Below are 22396 nucleotides of genomic sequence, written 5' to 3'. Positions count from 1 at the left end.
CAGGGCCGGTGCTTTACCCACTGTGCCACCTAGCTGCCCCAAGAAGCCACTTCTGGATATTTTTATTTATTAGGAAATCCTTATATACTTACATATGTGCTGATGTTGAATTTACAAAATTTACATTTGTATAATGCTCTATGCTTTTTAGAGGGTTAATAAATGCATTCTTTCATTTTTTTCCTTTCTTGTGACATAGGTAAAACAAGTGATTTTAACCCCATTTTACAGATTAAAAAAGTAGAGAGGTCAAATGACTAGAATTCTGGCCTATTGTACTCTCTTCAATAATATTAGTACTATTGACCTACATTTATATAATGTTTTGTATTTACAAAGTACTTTTATATTCCTTGTTTCCATTTGATGATCTAGTATTCAACCTGTCAAGAAAAGTTGCATTATTAGCCCTGTTTTGCATATAATGAAACTAAGGCTCAGAGAAGATAAGAGCTTTGCCTTATCCTTTAAGATAAGTGATGAAGGGGGAATTTGAACCATCTTTCTGACTGAGGATTTTATTGCTTTTTGCATTTTTCCATTACACTACACTTAATTGCAATGGGCAGAACTTTTAAATGCCTTTTAGAATTTTAAAACTTTTTTATTCTATCCTTTTAGAATTGTTCACTGTTTGTGAAATTCTACTCTGATCTTGATGGGAGAAAACATTAAGTTAAAAAGATTATAAGTTTGGGGGCAGCTAGGTGGCGCCGTGGATTAAGCACTGGGCCTGGATTCAGGAGGACCTGAGTTCAAATCTGGCCTCAGACACTTGACACTATCTAGCTGTGTGACCCTGGGCAAGTCACTTAACCTTCATTGCCCTGCTTCCCCCCCCCCCCCCAAAAAAAAAATTAGTAGTTTTGTTTTTGTTTTTGTTTTAGTGAGGCAATTGGGGTCACACAGCTAGTAAGTGTTAAGTGTCTGAAGCTGGATTTGAACTCAGGTCCTCCTGACTCCAGGGCCGGTGCTCTATCCACTGCACCTCCTAGCTGCCCTAAAAAATTATAAGTTTAAGACCTATGTTTGCAGCAGGATTTCCAAATCTCTCTAAAACTCCCTTAAGTGAAAAACAACAACAAAGAACAATATAATTTGTAAGTCATATAGAGAATTGTCTCTCAATCATTTACTCTATTGCCTAGATAGTATTAATTAATTGCATTCTAAAGTAACAATTCCCTATTAGTTTTTAGTGATCAATTGTGGCAAACAAGTGTTTTTCATAAGAATCATCACAGGATTCTGGACCTGGGTATCATTACTTTTGCCCTGAACTTCACAGAAGAAACCAATCAAAACTTTTTACTCTTGTGAAATTGCTTGACTTCTGTGTTTAGCTGATGGATCAGGTTATAAGTTGATATTATAAAAGTGCAAAACCCTATCACTTTTGGTAATGTGTTTTTAGGTCTGAGGAAATAATATGGAATGTAGAATATGTCTTCTCACACACATGGCACCTTTTCTTTTATTTTCTTATATTTTTCACCTGGTTTCGTCTAGAAGCTTAAATAATTAGAACTCCTTATTAATATGACCTAATTTCAGTTTTCTGCTTTTAAGCAGATGTCTTTAGAAGAAAGGAATATAGTACTTTTTTTGCCACATGTTCCCAGTAGCTTCTTTCTGGTGTTTCTTCAGTTTCTTATGATTTGGAGATGTTACATAAAAATGAAATCAGACCTCTCAATCACACAAATTCCCTGTAAATAGAGGTTTAGAATTAATTCAGCTTTGGGTATTTGTTTTTAAGTGAAAGTTAAGGTGTCCTAAGATTCCTAGTAGTGAATCAGTCAACACATATTTATATGTATCACACCTACTTTGTACCTTTCTACAGAAGTGAAATATAGTCTCTGCCCTCAGGAGCTTAATTGTTATTTTATTAGGAGCAGAAATGGTGAGGCAATGCATTCCAGGCACGTGAGAAACTGGCAGTACGAAGGCATGGAGATAAGAAATGGAAGGCTACCTATGAAGAAAAGGCTTGTTTGTCTAGACTATAAAGTATATGAAAGGGAATAATGTGTCACAAAACTGGAAGGGTAACATGGGCCCAAATGGTTAAAACCTTTAAATGTCAAGCAGAGGAAGTTATAGGGAGCCACTAGACTTTATTGAATAGAGGAGTGACAAGGGGTGTTACAAGAAAATCACTCTGATAGCTTTGTGGAGGATGTGGAGTAGGGGAGATTTTTGAGATGGAGAATCCAGTTAGAATTCTCTTGCAATAGTCCAGGCAAGAAGTAAGAAGGAGCTGAACTAGGAAGATGGCCTTGGGGGTGAACGGAATGGAATGGATACTGTGGAAGTAAAAACAAGTTTCAGCAACCGATTTTATATGTGAGGTGTGAGAATGAGGGTGAGAGGATGACTCTGAGATTGCAAACCTGTGTGACTGAAAGGATAATAGTGCTGTGGACAGAAAAAAGGGAAGCATGGGTTTGTGACCATTGTCCCTGAGCCCCTTCCTTCTCTCTGGAGGGCATGGAAAGTGGATATCGGGGAGCTCCTCCCAGATCTTTGGTTTGAAGATGCATCCAGGGTATTCACCTCACCATTTTCCACCTGTATATTCTCCTGAACTTCACCATTTCCACAAATTCATCATTCTACAAGATAAAATCAATTGCTATTGTGCTGTAAGAAATGATGAGCAGGAAGAGTTCAGAGAAACCTGGAGGGTCTTACGTGAGCTGATGATGAGTGAGATGAGCAGAACCAGAAGAACATTGTACACAGTGTCATCAACATTGATCATTGACCTACTGTGATGGACTATATTCTTCTCACCAATGCAATGGTACAGAAGAGTTCCAGGGAACTCATGATAGAAGAGGATCTCCAAATCCAAGAAAAAAAAAGAAAGAACTGTGGAGTATAGATGCTGATTGAACCATATTATTTCTTTTGTTTTGGGTGCTGTTTTTTTTTTCTATTTTGAGGTTTTGCATCACTGCTCTGATTCTTTCTCTTGTAGCGGGATTAATGCAGAAATAGGATTAATGTTATGTGTATATATATGTGTGTGTGTATATATATATATATGTATATGTATAGAGATATATAGATATAACCTATGTCAGATTACCTGCTGTCTAGGGGAGGGGGGAGGGAGGGGAGGGAGGGAGAAAAATCTGAAATTGTAAAGCATGTATAAACAAAAGTTGAGAACTATCTTTACATGTAACGAAAAAAATAAAATACCTCATACATTTAAAAAAAAAAAAGATAAAATCAACTGTATAACTCTTACCTTCTCAGATCATTTCCCACCCTGACTGCAGGACTTCATCATGACACTGTGCTGAGTCTTCTCCCCCCTTCTCCCTCCACCTTCCTTTTCAGCTTCTTTTTATATGTTGTCTCCTCGTTCGATTTTTAACTTTTTGAGGACAAGAGATGTTAATGCCTTTCTTTGTATCCTCTGCCTTATCACCATGCCTGACACATAAGTGCTAAATAAATGTTAACTGTTGTTGTTTGGAGGAAAAGATAATCAATTTGGTTTTAAACATGTTGACTTTGAGATGCCTGTAGAATATTTCATCTTGAAATATTTATTAAGCAAATGTAGCTTAGGAGAGAGATCAGAGTTGGTTTTATAAATCTTGGAAGTCATCTTCATAGAGAAGATAGTTAAACTCCTTGAAACTTATGTGGTTACCAAGTAAGAGACTATAATGAGAGAGATAAGAGATCCTAGGACAGAGCCTTAGGTGCATTCACAGTTACCTAGGAGGTATAATATGAATGATGAGCCAGCAAAGGATACTAAGAAGTGGTTTAAATTAAAATATAACCTCCTACCCACCACCCAAGGGTTTTCATTCCAATAATAAATATTTTTCAGTGAGTGAAGGTATGGAGCTCCTAAGAATACCATAGTTCTTCTATATCCTTATTAGGACCCTAAATTTATTTTGGTAGAGACCAAGCCTCTTTTGCCTAAACATGGGAAGTTCCCACTAGCAAGAGCATCTTCCAACTATCGCCGGACAGAACAGGTAAGAAAAAGGATAGGAATATAAACTTGCATTCCTTTTAGTAGCCAGACCTATTAAGGGCCACTACCAGACTTGTTTTATACTCTTAACTTTCCGTCTTTCTTTACAGTGCCCCAGCAGTCTTTTCACCCTTGGAGTTCATACATCCCTAGATATCATACATAGGAAGTACTATCAGCCCTGTCATTTCTCCTTCTGGATTGCCTCTGAAATCTCTGTTTTAAGGAAGAGATTCAAACCAGCTATGTCTTCATTCTTCTTCAGGCTTTAGTACTGAATCTCAGATTTTCTCAGACCATACCTTCTCTTTCCCTGTTTTCCCCTTTTATTTCCTTTTTGTATTTCAAAGAGGGCAAGGTATTCTGTTTTTTATTTATGTTTGTATTCCCATCTTTCTAGAGAAAGCCTGGCACAGAAGTGCTTAATAGATGCTTGTTGACTTTACTTTTCACTTCAAGACTTGTTGTTCTATTACAAGGATAGATATATTTTCCTATTTAGAATGGAAAATTAGCTATTCTCAAATACCTTTATCAGCGAGAACTCATAATACACTTTTGAAAGTAACAGGAAATTACACTTACTAGCTGTGTGACCCTGGGCAAGTCACTTAACCTTCATTGCCTGGGGGGGAAAATTTGAGGGGGCAGCTAGGTGGTACAGTGGATAAAGCACTGGCTCTGGATTCAGGAGTACCTGAGTTCAAATCCGGCCTCAGACACTTGACACTTACTAGTTGTGTGACCCTGGGCAAGTCACTTAACCCTCATTGCCCTGAAAAAAAAAAGGTAACAGAAAATTAATTTCATAGGTTTTTCTTAGTTATTACTTAAACTACTTCAATTAAATCATGCCATTTCCATACCTCATTGTTATGCAAAAAGATAACTTTTGGAAATGTAATATTTTTGCCTGTTTAGCCAAGACAGCCAAAAATAGTAAAAGCATTTTTTTTCAAAGGCAGTTATACCTATTGCCCTTTTCAGAAATCTTATATCATGATAAAACCGTGTTGGTTTTTTTTTTTTCTCACCTGAACATACTATGGCTTTGTGAAATACCACATCTTCTGTTAGGCAAGGCAAAAATATTCCATAATCAGAGCTTTTAGAAATTATAATGTAACATAGCTCTTGAGAACAGATACATGGGGCTTTGAACTGAAACAGAACCAGATGTCAAATATGTCACAAACAGGCAATCAGATGAGCTTTTCAGGTTGATTTTTATTTAGAATTACTATACTGGGGGCAGCTAGGTGACACCAGCCCTGGAGTCAGGAGGAACTGAGTTCAAATCCAGCCTCAGACACTTGACACTTAACTAGCTGCGGGTCCCTGGGCAAGTCACTTAATCCCAATTGCCTCACCAAAAAAAAAAAAAAGAGTTACTATACTGACCAACACAGAAGGATCAGAAGATACTGTGAAGTCTTTTAAGCTTTAACAACTTTATTACAGATAAAGTGATTTGTTTGCCTCATCTTTGGTCCATTTTGAAATTATTATAGTTCTGAGAATAAACTTGAAGGAAAAGTTTAGTCTTCAAATATTTTGAGCTCACATAACATTTCTAAATTCCTTTTCCTGTTAGCATTTTAATTTCCAAGGGTTTTTTGTTTTGTTTCCTTTTGAATGTACTTTATACAGGTAAAAAGGGAAGTATTGTAGAATATTGTTCTTTGTGTTGAGAAGAATTTACTGGACATCCCCATGTAGCTACCAAAGTTCAAACTCAAATGCTGAGCTGGTGACTAAATGGCCTGTTAGGAAGGAACAAAGAACAAGAGACTGTTATTAATGTTCTCATTTTGTCTGTGAAACACCATATCTAATTCTAAGGCTGAGTAATCATGACTTGACTTACTAGAATGGTTGTGAGAAAATGTACACACGTCTGTTCAGTTCAATGAATGAAATGTCCAGAGAAAGGTAGGGGAAATGTAAAATATCTATATGTAATTCATTTTGAAATTGAAACTAAAAGGTGGTAGAGAGGGCAGTTTATCTCTTTGGGTAATTGAAAAGTAATTGTTTCTTCTTTCATTGCTTATAGAGTCTAGCATTAGACTAGATTATTAATCTAGCATCTGGAAAGCCTGGCAAATGGCAATTTAGCCCTTGTTCATTGTGAGGATTTTATACATGCATCTTCAACTTCTGGAGTTCTGTAGCTGTTTGTTTATAGATTATACTTACAATTGGATTTTCACATGTTTTCTTACTCTTACTTTTACCACATTCATCACTATTTTATTTGGTATTTCCTACCCATAAGGAAATAGCATTTAAAAAAAAATCTTGATAGTTAAAATATGGGCAAAAACATTTTTAATTGATTATAATGGGGGGAAAAACTTTGTATGTTTGTCCCTACATTCTGTCACTGTAGGACAGACATTAAGCTAAAAATTTTTGCTAATGTCTAAATAATAGTGCAGTAAAATCTTTCATTCATGGATATAACTGGAAGCTAGCTTTGGTTATCCCTCTTGACCTATATATTTTTAAAAGCCTATTTTTAACATGTAAAATATTGAATACTTATGAAATGATGAATATTTGTTAATCCTTTATAACATTTCCATATTATAATAAGTTTATAGTTTTTCAGATTTTGCAGTCGTGGAAAAAAGGATAAATCCACATTCTATACTAGACTAAAATGAAGTAATCTATTAATAATCATTAATTGGTCTAGTACTAAATGGTAAACCACATTTTTCTAAATTTAATCCCCCAAAAGCCTGGGCATATTTAGGAAAAGAAACATAGCTTATATGTTTGAACATGCTTTTATGTATTAATATAGGATGATATTCAGTTTCACTGTCTAGTCTTTTATTAGCTTTAAATGTTGTTGGATATTTTTCATATGCCCCTCTCTTGGAACCACAAATTCCTTCAATGTGTGATCAGAGATTTTCTTTTATAGAGACCACTTACTGTTCTTAGACTCTGACTCATTTGTGAAAAATCACAGGAGGAATCTTTTGAGATATTTCAAAAAAATAGAAATCTTTTTATGCTATAATTAATAATCATAATAAACCTCAGGTTTTCCTAATTTGTATATGAAGAGAGATTCTAGTTGGAAAATTCACTTATTTTCCTTATGCATTTAAAATTAATTCTTAAACTAATATATAAAATGTGATAGCATATTATAAATAGATTAGATTTTTGTATCAAATAAGTTTTCAACTTTGCATTAGATTGTAATGATTTCTATCTGATTGCTATTGAATCTTACATGTGAATAATTTTTATCCATTTTCATTTATAAGAACATAATTAAACTTATAGCACTTGATTTTGGTTCGATCTCATTTTAAAGTAAACTCACAAACTCTCATCATAATTTCTATGTGAAAATTTATTCTCCTATCAGGTAGTAAATACACAAAATGTATCCACAGATTTCCTAAAATATGTGCATATAAATGAGGAATAAGTAAATTATAAATGATTAGTGAAACAGAAGATGTCTGGTTTCTATCCTCAAATGATTTTGTGCAACTTATTTGCACAAACTGCAGAACTGTATATATGCAGAAATGTATATGTGGTACACATTTCCATTTAATTTAATAAAAATGTTTTTAAGATAAGCAAGTCACTAAGATGTGTGAGTAACTATATGTGCTAATTAACTAGTTTGAGCTGTGAATTAGTTTGAGGCTTCTGGAAAACAATTAGGAACTATGCAAGAAAACTTACTAAATTGTTCATATTCACTGTATTATGTTATTGATGGTAAGAAAAGACAAGTGTACAAAAATATTCATTATGGCATTTTGTCATAACAAAAGGCAGGAAACAACATACGTGCCCAACAGTTGGGGAGTGGCTGAACAAATTATGTTATGAATGCCATGCACTATTGCTATATCATAAGAACTGACATACAAAGGATTCATAGAAACACGAAATGACTTGTATGACATGATTCAGAGTAAAAGAGCAAAGCCAAAAGAATAATAGATGCAGCAACAATGTAAATTAAATGCTTTGAGAGGTAACAAACTCTAGTCAATGTTAGTAATGCTCTCAAAGTTTAAGGATCTGTCAGTCCTTTCTGCTTAGTAATTGTTTTCTCCAAATAAACTTTGGAAGGTTTTGTTTGGGTATTTGGGAAGTATCTGTTGTTGCAAAATAAAATATATCAATAAATCTAGTGTTTAAAAACACATTTTGATACCTAAATGGACGATATATTTTTTTCTGACATTACATTTTGACCTGATACTCGAAGACTGCTAGAAATAGAGATTTTAAATATCCTCTAGCACAACTCCCTCAATTTGCAGATCAGGAAGTTGAGACTCAGAGGAGTAAATAACTTCTTCCTTATCACAGAGTCAAGATTAGAACTGAAGTCACCTTAGGCTTATTTCTGCTACCTCATGCTAATGTTAGTCATTTTATGAAGTGGTCCTTAATTATATTTCTATTTTATATAAAACAGAAGTGAGATACAGAAAGGGAAACAAACTTGGCCATACAGTTGATTCAATAAGAAGTTTCTTCATGGTGTTTGTTGTATAACATTTCTACATTATAATGAGTTTATTGAATTAGTATATCATATATGTAAAATTTTCAATTCTTTGAATTAAAATATGACAGTTTTGAATTGGATTATACTGGGAAATAGAACCAATGATGAGTTTTACTTTCAATTTAGCTTTAACCAAGATTTGCAGGAAAATAAAGTATCAGGTTCAGGTGTCCATCTTATAATGTGTCCATAATTCCTTTCAGGCTTTAAGTTCTTATTGCTTAAAATTACAATATGCAAGAGGTTTTTTTTAATCACTTCAGAAGATAAGGAGAAAATAGTGATTTTCCCTATTCATGATAGGAGCTAAGGAACCAGCTAAGAAATATTAAGGCATAAAATTAAAGTCATTCAGAAGTCATTGATGTGGTGGTATATATTTGAATTCATATTATTTTGTTTCATGCTTTAAATTTTATTTTTCAGGGCCCACATATAGCTTCAGTTACACTAGCTGCTTATGAATGCAACTCAGTTAATTTCCCAGAGCCACCGTATCCTGATCAGATTATTTGTCCAGATGAAGAGGGTATTGAAGGATCTATTTCTTTATGGACCATCATGTCAAAAGTTAGGCTTGAAGCCTGCATGTGGGTAAGATGTGTTTATTATAATCTAAAACTAACCAAGCTAGCTTACCACTTTTGTTTCAGTTTGAAATAAAATATAGCTATCTACCTTTGTTTGATAAGTATTATTCATGAAGTCATCAAGACATTCTGGAACAGAAAAAACCCTTACAAACTATTGGTCTGCATGGGAAAAAACTGTGAAACCATAGCTTTAAGGAAATAAAGGGCCAAAGAAGGGCTACAAAGGAAAGCAGAGCTTTCATCCTGACTTTTGGAACAAAAATATAGTCAGATGATGGGGCATTCTGCACTGATTACTAATTGATAGGATTACAGACTGGGAAAGGCTCCCCAGACCTGTGATTTCATTGGTGGAGAGGACTCCAGATGAAGAGACTCCCTCTACCAATGCAAATTGGTACCTTCTCTGCAACACATAATTCTAGAGAGTTTCCTAAAGCAGAGGTATCTTGGCCTATCTAGATATATATTTTTTAATAGTAAGAGTAATATTGTTTGGTATTTTAAATGGTATTTTTTTCCAATTACATGTAAAGATAATCTTCAACATTCATTTTTGTAAGATTTTGAGTTCCAAGTTTTTCTCCCTCCCTTCTCTCATTCAAAGTCAGCAAACAGTATTTCCACATTAGTCATGTTGTGAGAGAAGAAACAGAACAAAAGGGAAAAACCACAATAAAGAAGAAACAACAACAACAAAAAAAAGCAAGAAAAGTAAAAATAGTATGCTTCAATGTCTAGATCTTTTTAGATGCTGATTTTGTTCTCCAGTGTGTTGTTATTTCTCCCACCTCTTTGTCATCTGCAAATTTGATAAGGTGTAGTCACATTATTGAAGGGAGAATTTTTGTCTCTCCATCCCCCTTCAATATAGGGTTGTTAGAGGGTCTTGTGTTTTCTGGGGACACAGGTTCTTATGGTGTTCATGCACAAGGAGGTTTATCTTTGGAACCCTAAGTCAATGAGTTCTCAGCACTTCTGTAGTTTATCTACAGTGTGAAAAAAGGCCCCAAGGTTTGGGATACATGAAAGTTAACTACCCATTTTGTAACAAGCAGCCTTACTCAACTTTTAAACATCTGAGCAACTGTTAAGCATCTGATGATATCAGGAGAGAAAGCTGGAAAGGTATGGTGGTACCAGTTTGTGGATATATCAGGAAAAGAAAGGAATTTGAAGTATATTTAGAAAGCAGTAAAGAAGCATTGAAGATTTTTGAGCAAAGAATGATGTGACTACACCTTATCAAATTTGCACAAAATGTTTTTGGAGGTGGTTGATTCTAAACCGTTGGCAGTTTCTAAACAGCCACTGAAAAAAAGTCATTGGTAGCTATTGACCATGCTTTTTAACTCTTTTCCAAATATAAGGAAGTTATATAAGGAAGTTTATGTGATTCAGGCTTTGATTTCCCAGAAATGGGTCTGATGGAAACACATCTGATGTTCATATCTACCTAGGAGGTTATGAGAGAGAATGAAAAATTGTTCTTGTTCCCCCTCACCCAAAAAAACAAACCAAACCCAGTATTTTTTCCTATATTGCTGGAAAACACTGAACCTTGGTATGATCTATAACAGAGATGGGGAGAAAAACTTTCTAAGGGTAAAATTTTATCAGCTTCTTATTTCTTTTTTTTTTTTTTTTTTTTTAGCTTCTTATTTCTAATGATAGAGAAAGCAGGTTTGATTTTTTTTTCTTTGGTTGTGTTTCTTTTTTTTTTTTTTTAAATTATATACACACACGCATGCATGCACATGTAATTTTCCCAAGGTCACACTACTAATGACTGTTAAAGCCAGGATTTGAACCCTAAACTCCTCATTACCATCCTAGAATGCTGCTATATCCTGCTTGTTCATATCTCATTCTCTCTAAGGTTTCTAAAATGCTTAATAAATATTGCTGTCTTCAGTTTTTAAGATGATTATTCTTTTGAACTTTTGCAGGAAGAAGATAGATTCCTACTGTAGTATTGCAACAGGGATTCTGAGTTCTGTTAAAGATCTTGGAACGTGGGTTCATTCATTCAGCAAGCATTTATTGAATACCCACTATGAGTCAGACACTGAGGATACAAAGACAATAACAAAATCATCCCTGCCTGTTAGAACTAAAGTCCTGACTTCAAAATCCATTCTTTGAGAGGTAGAGGGGAACTAGATAATGTAGAAAATTAAATGATAGGTAGATAGATAGAGAAACAAGCAGGCAGACAGATAGAGGCATGCTACAGTAACTTAAAGAGATCCAAACAGGCTTTCTGTAGGAAGTGTTATTTAGACTGACCCTTCAGGGAAGCTAGGTATTCTATAAAGCAGACTCAGTGAGGAGAGAGTACATCTTAGACATGTTCAAAGGTAGGTAGGAGGTGAAATGTTATGTTATGTATGGAAGATGGCAAGAAGGTTTGTTTGGCTAGATCAGGAAGATAAAAATAAGGAAATAATATATCTAGGAAAGGTAGGCTAGAGCCAGATTGTGAAAAGCTTTAAAAGCCAAACAGGAATTTTAATTTGATCCTATAGGCAATTGGGAACTACTGAAGCTTCTTGAGAAGTGAAATGACATAGTCATACCTGTGATTTAGGAGTATCAACCTGTCAGCTTTTTGGAGTATAATCGTTAACTTGCATTTCCAGAGCTAGGCATGCTACATCTTCCTTTTAGGATTGTAGGGTACTCTGAAGGGTTTGTGGGGTATATCTCCTCTTTATCATCAATTTGAACAACCTCCACACCATTCCATATGTTCTCTCCATCTATTAGGGGCCTATAACTGGTATTCCAGTTCCATTTAACCACTTAACATTGATTACCTTTTACAAAGGTATATTTACTTCAGATAGAGCAGCAACAAATAAACCAACATTTTCCCCCAATACCTTAGAGGCATATTCTCCCTTGGTCTCTAGGATGAAGTAGACGTGAAGCCTAACTCAGTTGGGCCCACCAATTTCATGTCCATAGGCCATATGGTCCCCAAGGCCTTTCCCCTTATGTCATAGTCTCTAATAGGATGCCATGAGCTAAAGAGTTCTCAAATGAAGTTAAAAAGACTGAATGAGACAAAAAGAAAGTGGCTAATATCAACAGGCCTTTTTAAATGCCTCCATTGCCAGTTAAAGAGCCTCTTCAGCACATGCTTAACCAATTGGAACTACAGAATGACTACACATGCTGCAGTCTCTCTGCTTCATTCCCTTAACATGTCATCACTTCCACAGAAGCAAGCTCCCTATTCTCTCCATGTTGCGAGATACCATCCCAGGCACTTTGTACATGCACCAGATACCTATTTTAGAAGAACGAATTGGAAAATGGAAAGACTGGATACTGTCAGACCAGTTAGGAGACTAGTGAAAGGTGAAGCAGTCCTAAATTAGTGCAGTTGTGGTGACTGGAGAGAAAAGCATGGATTTAAGGGGTTGAGATGTGGTTGAAGTACTCACTGTCAGATCATTAGCCAAGTTAGCTTTGCCCGAGGGCCTTACTTCTGGGCATGTATGTGTTGGTGTGTAGGGGATGAGCTGGAAAGTCTTTGGTCTTGGATTACTGGCATGCCTCAGAGATATTGCAGGTTCAGTTCCAGACTTCTGCAATAAAGCCAATCACATGAATTTTTTAGTTTTCCAGTTGCATATCAAAGTTATGTTTACACTATATTGAAGTCTATTAAGTGTGCAATAGTATTATGTCTTAAAAAAATGTATGTGCCTTTATTTTAAAATACTTTATTGCCTCCCCAAAAAAATGTTAACCATCATCTGAACCTTCAGTGAGTCATGAGCTTTTTGTTGGTAGAGGGGCCTGCCTTGATGTTGATGACTGCCGATTGATTAGTGTGGGGGTTATGGAAGGTTGGGATGACTGGAAATTTCCTAAAATAAGACAGCAATGTAGTTTGCCCCATCAATTGACTTTTCTTTTCACTTGACTATTTAGAGGCCATTGTAGGGTTATTAATTGATCTAATTTCAATATTGCTGTGTCTCAGGGGAATAGGGAGGCCTGAAGCTAGGGGTAGGGGGAAAGACAGCTCGGTCTGTGGAGCAGTCAGAACACAACATTTATCGAGTAAGGTCACTGTCTTACATGGGTGCATTTCATGGCACCCCAAAACAATTACAATACCTAGTAACATCAAAGATTACTGATCACAGATTTCTATAAGAGGTATAATAATGATGTATATCTTGGGGGGGGGCAATGATAGTTAAGTAACTTGCCTAGGGTCACACAGCTAGTAAGTGTCAAGTGTCTGAGGCTGGATTTGAACTCAGGTCCTCCTGAATTCAGGGCCAGTGCTTTATCCACTGTGCCAACTGGCTGCCAAAATGTATATCTTTTAAACTACTTTTTAAGCCTCTGCCCAGATAAAGTTTTACCATAAGAAACTCAATCCAAATAGTATAATAAATTGACTGTGACTCTATTGGTTCTCAGACTATGGCTTGTTTTAAAGTTCAGGTTAACTGTAGGAGTTACATTACATAGCTTGGCACTGAGGAAGTTTTCTTTTTCCCTCACCCTCTTATTTCAACAGTACTTTTTTTCTACTTTTGGGGGGTTTTTGCAAAAACGAAACAAAAACTCAAAAACAACTAAAATCTATTGCTTGAGTTATAAAATGATGAAAGCTAACATCTAAAACTGAGGCAGCTGACTAAATGAACATCTTCCATGCCCAGGATACATTGTGTTCTCAGAGAGATGCCTGGATGACTAACTTCCCCTTTTATTTATTTGCATTAAAAGAATCCTGACTAGTAGCAGCCATTCTTTTTCCTGTCTAACTTAGGAGAACATGAACAAAATGAAATGTAACAGTAAGTGTGGTTATTCAGATTTTCAAGTCAATAAACAGCTGCTAGAATCTTAATGCTTCCTTTCTTACATTAAGGAAATCTGTGAGGAGCCTACATTGAATCATAGAACCTAATTTCAGATCTGTTAACTATATGACTTAGCAAGTTTCAAGAGAAGTTCACATTAAGTTTACTCCTATGACTTTTTGTTTTAAAGGCAAAATGTGGCAGTCAACTTTGGCCCTAGTCTTATTGGGCAAGATGTGATTTGTTTTTTCTTGTTCCTGTATTCTCTTGAGTGTATTTCCTCAATTTCTCCTTCTTTCCCTTCCCCTTCTCCCTCTAAAGTATCTACAACTAAGCTATAAACTTATCTTTTTGCACAGTAACATGTTGTTTTTGTTCAAAGGTCTTATTTAACTTATGAGCACACAGGGAGATAGGTTGGAATATAATGGCATGATTATTACCAAAAAGGGGGAGGGGGTATGTAGACATTTGTGCACATAAAATCAGATTTTTTTTTTTAGCACGACATCCATACCATCTGTTTGTCCTTACACAAGGATCTGTAGACTCTAACAAAGCAATATCAAAGGTTTAAAATTAATTATGGCTCACAAGTTACAATGTGTAGCTTAACAGGAAGCGGCAAAAGCTTAAAACTTGCACCAAGACTTTGACTGTTTTTAAGGATTTAAGTTCAAGTTGATGTTTCATTAATCTTTGTTCTATACCTTTTATAAATCTGGGTTTTTTTAATTACTTGAAAAACTAAAGACTGAATTGTGATTCATTCAGTGCCCTAAGGAAATAAACATTTTTCCTTTAGCTTGTCAACAGTTTTTAAACCATAACAAAGAGCAGGAGAATTTAAAAGAATATCCAAGAGGTCAGAAAGCTTTCTTAACAATATCCAATAGTATTATCTAAGGAATTTTCATAACTGAATTTTATGACTATTAGGTATATATGTGAGAGAATGCTACCATAACCACAGAGCATACAGGTTTAGGTGTAGTGTTCAGTAAAGCACATATGAGTTTTTCACAAAATTGGTTGTCATAAAGAGATAACATTGTCATCTTTAACATTTCATAGATGTTCTACTATACTGAGACTTGTACCAGTTAGATTTACTTATGGGTTGTCTCCTGGCTGGTGTTTTTTAATAAGTTATAGACATGGGGTCAGCTAGGTGGCACAGTGGGTAAAGCACCAGCCCTGGATTCAGGAGGACCTGAGTTCAAATCAGGTCTCAGACACTTGATACTTACTAGCTGTGTGACCCTGGACAAGTCACTTAACGCTTAAGTTATAGACATTCTGCTACTAATATGCTTTAAATGTAATTTTGCCTATGGTACAAAGAACAGAGCCTCATATGCGTTTGATGGTTTGTTTGTTTTGTCTAGGGAGCTGGCACAGCCATTGGAGAGCTACCACCTTATTTCATGGCCAGGGCAGCTCGGCTGTCAGGTTCTGAACCTGATGATGAGGAGTATCAGGAATTTGAAGAGATGCTGGAACATGCAGATTCTGCACAAGTAAGAACACTGTTTAAAAAAAAATCAATAGAATGCCTTCATTATCCCAAAGAGGTTATAATTAAGGTGAAGCTATCAACAATAGCTTTAAAAAAGAGAGCTGCTAAAGTAAAAGGAGGAAATGTTTCTCAGGAGGGACTATTCATACACTGGAAACTTAACAACAAGCATCTTGAGTTTGGAATGTAGAAATAAGGAAGGACCATTTTTAAAAATGTCAAGTCAGCTAAGACAAGCATTGTTAGAAACTAGAGCATTTTAATGCTACTGGGGGATCAAATGGGTCAGGCTTTAGCATTCTTATTCCATGAAGTATTTATAAAAGTGAGTACGGGTCGTCTTAGTAAGTGAGAAGGAATCAGATTCTGATTCTCAAATAGTGGAGTTTATGAATTTATTTTTAAAAAATCAAATAGTCAAAAACTAGTGAGTGTCAGGACTCAAATCTAGATCTCCTAGTTAGTCCTATACTGATTTCACTATGCCAGGACAAAGATTAGAATGGTCCATTTGTGCTGGGTTGTCCAAGAATATAACAAATATAATATATTTGTTTGGGAATATAACAAAGCTGGTTTCAAGAAGAATCTGAGTATTTCAGTTGATTTTTGAAGTATACAACTTCATCTGATCTGACTAGCTTGCATCTTATGTTTTATCCAATAGAATGTAAGTACCTTGAAGACAGGGACTTTTGTATTTGACTATGTATCCCCAGCATTTCGAACATCACCTTGTATATAGTAGGTGCTCACTAAATGTCTGTTGTATTGACTGGGCTCAGATTTATCTTTGAATCATCTATATAAGGAAATAGGAAAATAGAAATACAGATTAATATTCTTAACTCTAAACTTAACCTATTCAATACCCAGACCATTTCCAGTTAAGCTAGTTCAAAGGAATTTAGGATTTTCCATAATCAACTCACCGAACATGAGAGTCTACAGTTGCTTGCACGCCCCCAGAACAGCAACCACCAGAGACAGCTAACACACACCACCACCACAAGGGCCAAGAACGAAAAAGACCGAGTCCCAGAAGACCCCTCGCATTCCAGAAGCAGCCTAGCATTCCGGAAGCAGCCTACCCTCTACCTCCCTTCAGGGAGCGTTCAATCTTTCCTTCCCCAAAAGGGGAGGTCCTTCAAAAGCTGCCTATGGAGAGCTTAATTTTTTTTACCACAGACATAAACAAGATTTTACTTATTCACCATTTAAAAATATATATTAATGAATTTGACTAAGAGATTGCAGCTTAGGAACACATGTAAGAGTTGTTAAATGTACTCAAAAACAGTAAAAATACATTCACATAGGAGAATATGTGTAAAGTGCTTTGCAAACCTTAAAACCTTAAATTGAGAGGCAGGGCCTAGCTTCTTAAACTGTGGGTCACAGCCTCAGATGGGATCATGTAATTACTTGTGGGGATCAGGAAAAATTTGATAACAGTTGTATGAAAGGAGAGAAAAGGTTATATATATCTATTTTATATACCTATATACCCCCAGGGTCACATAAAAATTTCTTGGTGAAAAGGGATCACAAGTGGAAAAAGGTTAAGAAGTCTTGGTATAATAGATAGAGCACTGGACTTGGAATGAAGGAGACCTGAGTTTGTATTTATCTCAGACACTTACTAGCCTTGTGACCTTGGAGAAGTCACTTAACTCTTGGCCTCAATCTCTTTATCTACAAAGTAAGAGAGTTGGAGTCAATGTCTTTAAAAATCTTTTCCAATTTAAGTCTATGAGCCTATGAGATATTGTGTGTGTGTGTGTGTGTGTGTGTAGATTCACACATATATTTCATTGTATATGTGTACATTTTATAACTTTGCTAATTTAGGCTGTCTTTTCCTTGAATTTATCAAATTAGTGAGGGTTTGCTAAGACTATTATGATTAGTTCAAATCTCTGTCCCAGAACAACTCTATACTGTCTAACTGGAAATAGGCTAAGACAAGAACTAAGAGAAAAATATACATTTTTAAATTAGGCCAACCAGATCACAATGACCGAGGCTTCTTAAAAGAGAACACAGACTTTTTGTTTCTGCCTCTATCTCAGTGTTCTTGAATGTTGTACTAACAATGAATGTTTTACTATTTGTGTAAAACACTCTGGAACATGTTGTCCTTTCCTCTATCTCAGTATTCATGACTGTGATGGCAGTGTTAATAAGCAAAGAAATCATTACAGAAAGAGGTAGCAGGGGGAATGGGGAAAAAACTAGAGATAATCCATAATATATTTAGCCATTCCTTGAAAAAATTTAGAGTTTGGTTCAACAAATGTTATGTATGTACCTAACATGTGCAGTTTTGTGCCAGGCAGTAAGGGATATTTTTTTTAAAAGGTTGAGATAAAAGATCGTCTGTTTTTATGCAGCTTTCATTCTAGCATAGAGGATATGATACAGAAAAATAACTTTAATGAAATGTAATCAGAGTTCTGTGTAACTGTTTATAACATAAACAACATTCTTTTCAGTCAAACAGGATTTAAAAGGACACTAATTGGAATTAAGCCAAAGGTACTTATATTTTCTAATACAGGAAAATATTTGCTTTCAAAATGTGCTTGCCGGAAAACCCAGTATGAAACAAAGGGGAAAAAAAGATTTAGGAACAAACTGTTATGAGTGGGGAAGAGGTTTGATATTGGCCCTTGCTCAAGAAGTCAGTTCCCTATTACTGTTGTTTTTTTTTGTTTTTTGTTTTTTTTAGTGAGGCAGTTGGGGTTAAGTGACTTGCCCAGGGTCACACAACTAGTAAGTGTTAAGTGTCTGAGACCGGATTTGAACTCAGGTACTCCTGACTCCAGTGCCGGTGCTTTATCCGCTGCGCCACCTAGCCGCCCCTATTACTGTTGAGCAGTTCAAATACTTTTTTGCTCTTTTAAAATCTGGTAATTGTGGTGTTTGCCCATCACTTCTTTTTACAAAGTCATAATGATACCATTCATTTTCATTGAACATTATAACTGATGAAGTGTGTTCACCTGCATTTGTCTTATTTGGTTTTCACAACAACTCGAGTAGAAAGGCACCGTAGATGGAGAGCTAGCCTTTGAGTCAGGAAGACCAGTTTTCAAGTTCTACCTCTCTTATGTACTGATTCTATGTGTCTGGGCAAGTCACTTAACCTTTCAGTGCCCCCTTAAGCCCTGTTCTAAAAGCAACTTTCAGAGAAGGTACTAGTCTTTGGTAGAGGAAGTTTCTCACCAGGAACTCCCTATACTTATATCACAGGCCTGATAGAAAACAAAGCAAAGCCAAACAAACAAGGAGGTAGAAAGAGCAGGAATTATTACACCTTTTTATGAATGAAAAAACTGAAACTCAGAAAAGCTAAGTGACTTCTCTTGGGCCTCAGTTACTTTATCTGGAAAAGGAGTTAGAGCAGGAAGGGCTCTTACAGTCATCTTATTTACAATTTTATGATTTATTTAAAATCTCTTATCCAGCCCTAACCTCTCTACAGACCTCCAGTTCCACATCTTCTGTCTATTGAACATCTCAAACTGGATATCCTGTACACATACTAAACTCGACATGTACAAAACTCCTCATCAAAATGTTCTCTTCCTCAGGGGCAGCTAGGTGGCGCAGTGGATAAAGCACCCACCCTGGATTCAGGAGGACCTGAGTTCAAATCCGGCCTCAGACACTTGACACTTACTAGCTGTGTGACCCTGGGCAAGTCACTTAACCCCCATTGCCCTGCAAAAAAACAAAACAAAACAAAAAGATTGTCAGTATTGGGGCAGCTAGGTGGCGCAGTGGATAGAGCACCAGCCCTGGAGTCAGGAGGACCTGAGTTCAAATGCGTCCTCAGACACTTGACACTTACTAGCTGTGTGACCCTGGGCAAGTCACTTAACCCCAATTGCCTCACCAAAAAAAAAGAAGAAGAAGAAGAATGTCAGTACTGGGGGCAGCTAAATGGCACAGTGGATAAAGCACTGGCCCTGGATTCAGGAGTACCTGAGTTCAAATCCTGCCTCAGACACTTACTAGCTGTGTGACCCTGGGCAAGTCACTTAACCCCCATTGCCCTGCAAAAAAACAAAACAAAACAAAAAGATTGTCAGTATTGGGGCAGCTAGGTGGCGCAGTGGATAGAGCACCAGCCCTGGAGTCAGGAGGACCTGAGTTCAAATGCGTCCTCAGACACTTGACACTTACTAGCTGTGTGACCCTGGGCAAGTCACTTAACCCCAATTGCCTCACCAAAAAAAAAGAAGAAGAAGAAGAATGTCAGTACTGGGGGCAGCTAAATGGCACAGTGGATAAAGCACTGGCCCTGGATTCAGGAGTACCTGAGTTCAAATCCGGCCTCAGACACTTGACACTAACTGTGATCCTGGGAAAATCACTTAGCCCCCATTGCCCTGCCAAAAAAAAAAGAAAGAAAGAAAGAATGTCAGTACTACTGGGCACATTTCTGCTATTAATACTAATTATGTGGTAGGCATTGCATAGAGCACAATGGAGGGGGAGGGAAGATATGGAGTGGGAAATTAGGAGTTTGAGTTGAAATACAATGGAGTGAGGGAGTAAATTGACAGTGAGGAATAGCTGTTGTTCATAGGCAGCCAGGGTTTCAGAGTCACTAGGATATGCTGAGTATAAGGGAATGGGAGTAGACTAACCAATAAGCAGAAAATCTAGGTAGATAATCAGTGAATGATTAGAAAGATGTTTGTTGAGAGGAGTCAGGTAAATAGAATATTAATGATCTTGTTTCCTTATCATACATTTTGGTTCTAAAAGCAGTAGTGGTCTAGAGCCTGTTGGGAAGCAAGCTATAAACATATTCAGATCTGCCCAATCTTTTATTTAAAAAAAGAGAGAGAGAGAAAAGAAACAAAAAACACCTATCCACTGACTCTTCCATCCCATCTAGCTGCCATTTCATCTCTCTCCCTCTTTACTGGATAATTCCTTGGGAAAAATTGTCTACAACTGCTGTCTCTAGTACCTCATCACCCACTCTCTCCTCACAATCTGATTTCTCTCTCCTAAAAATATTTTTATTTAATTTTTTTTAATTAACAAATTTATTTTCTTTTCCTCTAATTCTCTCCCCAATTAAAAAAAGAATAGGAAGAAAAACTCTTTTAACAAAAATGTATGATCAAGTAAAGTACATTCTCAAATTGACTCTGTCCAAAAAATATGTCTCAATCTGCACACCTGGGTCCATTACTTCTCTCTCAGGAGGTAAGTAGTATGGCAGGTCCTGAGGAAGCTTAGTTGTTCATTGTATTGCTCATTGTCCTTCAGTTTTTCATCGTTGTTTGTCTTTATGTTGTTGTTACCGTTTAAATTGTTCTCTCAATTCTGTTCACTTAACTCTGCAAAAGTTCTTGCAGGGTAATATTCCATTATATTCATATACCACAATTTGTTCATACATTCCCTGTTTGATGAGCACTCCCTTAATTGCTAATTCTTTGCCCACAAAAAGAGCTGCTATAAAAATATTTGGGTATAAGGTTCTTTTTTCTTTCTTTGATCTCTTTGGAATATAAGCCTAGTTGTGATATTTCTGGGTCAAAGAATATACATGACTTAGTTACTTTCTGGATGTATTTTTGAATTGTTTTCAAGAATGACAGTATCACCAATTAATGTGTCTATTTTTCCACATCCTCTCCCAATGTCATTTTCTTTTGGGGTTTTTTTTTTTTTCTTGGTGGGGCAGTAAGGGTTAAGTGATTTGCCCAGGGTCACACAGCTAGTAAGTATCAAGTATCTGAGGCCCAGATTTGAACTCAGGAATTCCTGAATCCAGGGCCAGTGCTTTATCCATTGCACCACCTAGCTGCCCCCCAATGTCATTTTCTTCTTTGGTTTCATTCCCAATCTGATGAATGTAAGATGGAACCTCAGAGTTGTTTTAATTTACATTTCTCCAATTATTAGTGACTTGGAGCATTTTTGTTCATATGTCTGTTGATAGCTTAGATTTCTTCCTCAGAAAACTGCCTGCCTATAGCCTTTGACTAAAATACCAGTTTGGGGAATATGCCTTTTTTGTTTGTTTGTTTTATAATAAATTTTAACAAGTTCCTTACATACCTTAGAAATGAGATCTTATTAGAGAGACTTCTAAATATTTTTCCAGGTTATCTGTTTCCCTTCTAATTTTAGTAACATAATTTTTATGCAAAAACTTTTTAATTTTATAAAATCAAAATTGTCAATTTTATCCTGTGATTTCCTCTTTCCTTTTTTTTATCAGAATGCTTCCCCTATACATAGATCTGAAAGGTAATTTCTTTGCTCCTAACAAATGGGTGAAATTTAGTCATCTTTTTCACCCTTCTATATAGCATTGTTGACTACTCCCTTTTCCTGTATATACTCTTTCTTTTGGCTTCCAAGAAACCACAGTGTTTTTTTCTAACTAATTGTTCTTGTACTGCCTTCTTCTCTAGCTTTTCATCCTCTTCCCAACTCTTAAGTTGGATGTTCCTTCAGGTTTTTCCATTTTCGATTTCCCTTTTCTAGTCTCTCTCTTGAAAATCTAAATTTCTATGGCTTTAATGATCACCTCTATTATTCCCCATTCTCTGTCTTTGGACTTCACCTTATTGTTCTGGATCTACATCTCTACTTAGATACCCTTCTGGCACCTCAAACTCAACATGTCTAAGAGAGATCTCAAACTCGTCATATTTCAAATTAATCTTAATATATTCTCCTTTGCTCCTCTCTTGTCACTGGCACCATTGTTTTTATCTAGTTTCCCATGTTTGAAACCTTTGTATCATCCTTTTCACTCAGCTTTCAAATCAAATAGTAACCAAGCCCCACAATTCCTGCCTCTATGACATCTTTCATTTTTTCAGTTACATGTAAAGA

General features: G+C 36.1%; 1 protein-coding gene across 4 annotated transcripts in view; it reads left to right on the top strand.

Moving 5' to 3' along the window:
- The window catches only part of VMP1 (vacuole membrane protein 1), a 132976-nt gene that overhangs the window by 46710 nt on the left and 63870 nt on the right, over window positions 1-22396 (top strand). For 3 of the 4 annotated variants that reach the window (XM_044000867.1, XM_044000868.1, XM_044000869.1), the window contains exons 6-7: window positions 9000-9167; window positions 15390-15521. In XM_044000867.1, coding sequence (XP_043856802.1) covers window positions 9000-9167; window positions 15390-15521 — 300 coding nt within the window. Of the gene's footprint in view, window positions 1-5923; window positions 5945-8999; window positions 9168-15389; window positions 15522-22396 lie in introns of those variants that run through there. The other variant, XM_044000870.1, reaches the window with a different exon arrangement.

This window comes from Dromiciops gliroides, chromosome 4 (genome assembly GCF_019393635.1).
Source record: "Dromiciops gliroides isolate mDroGli1 chromosome 4, mDroGli1.pri, whole genome shotgun sequence".
NCBI lineage: Eukaryota > Metazoa > Chordata > Mammalia > Microbiotheria > Microbiotheriidae > Dromiciops > Dromiciops gliroides.
The sequence above is the reverse complement of the archived record's forward strand: the minus strand, read 5'-3'. Positions and strand labels throughout refer to the sequence as shown.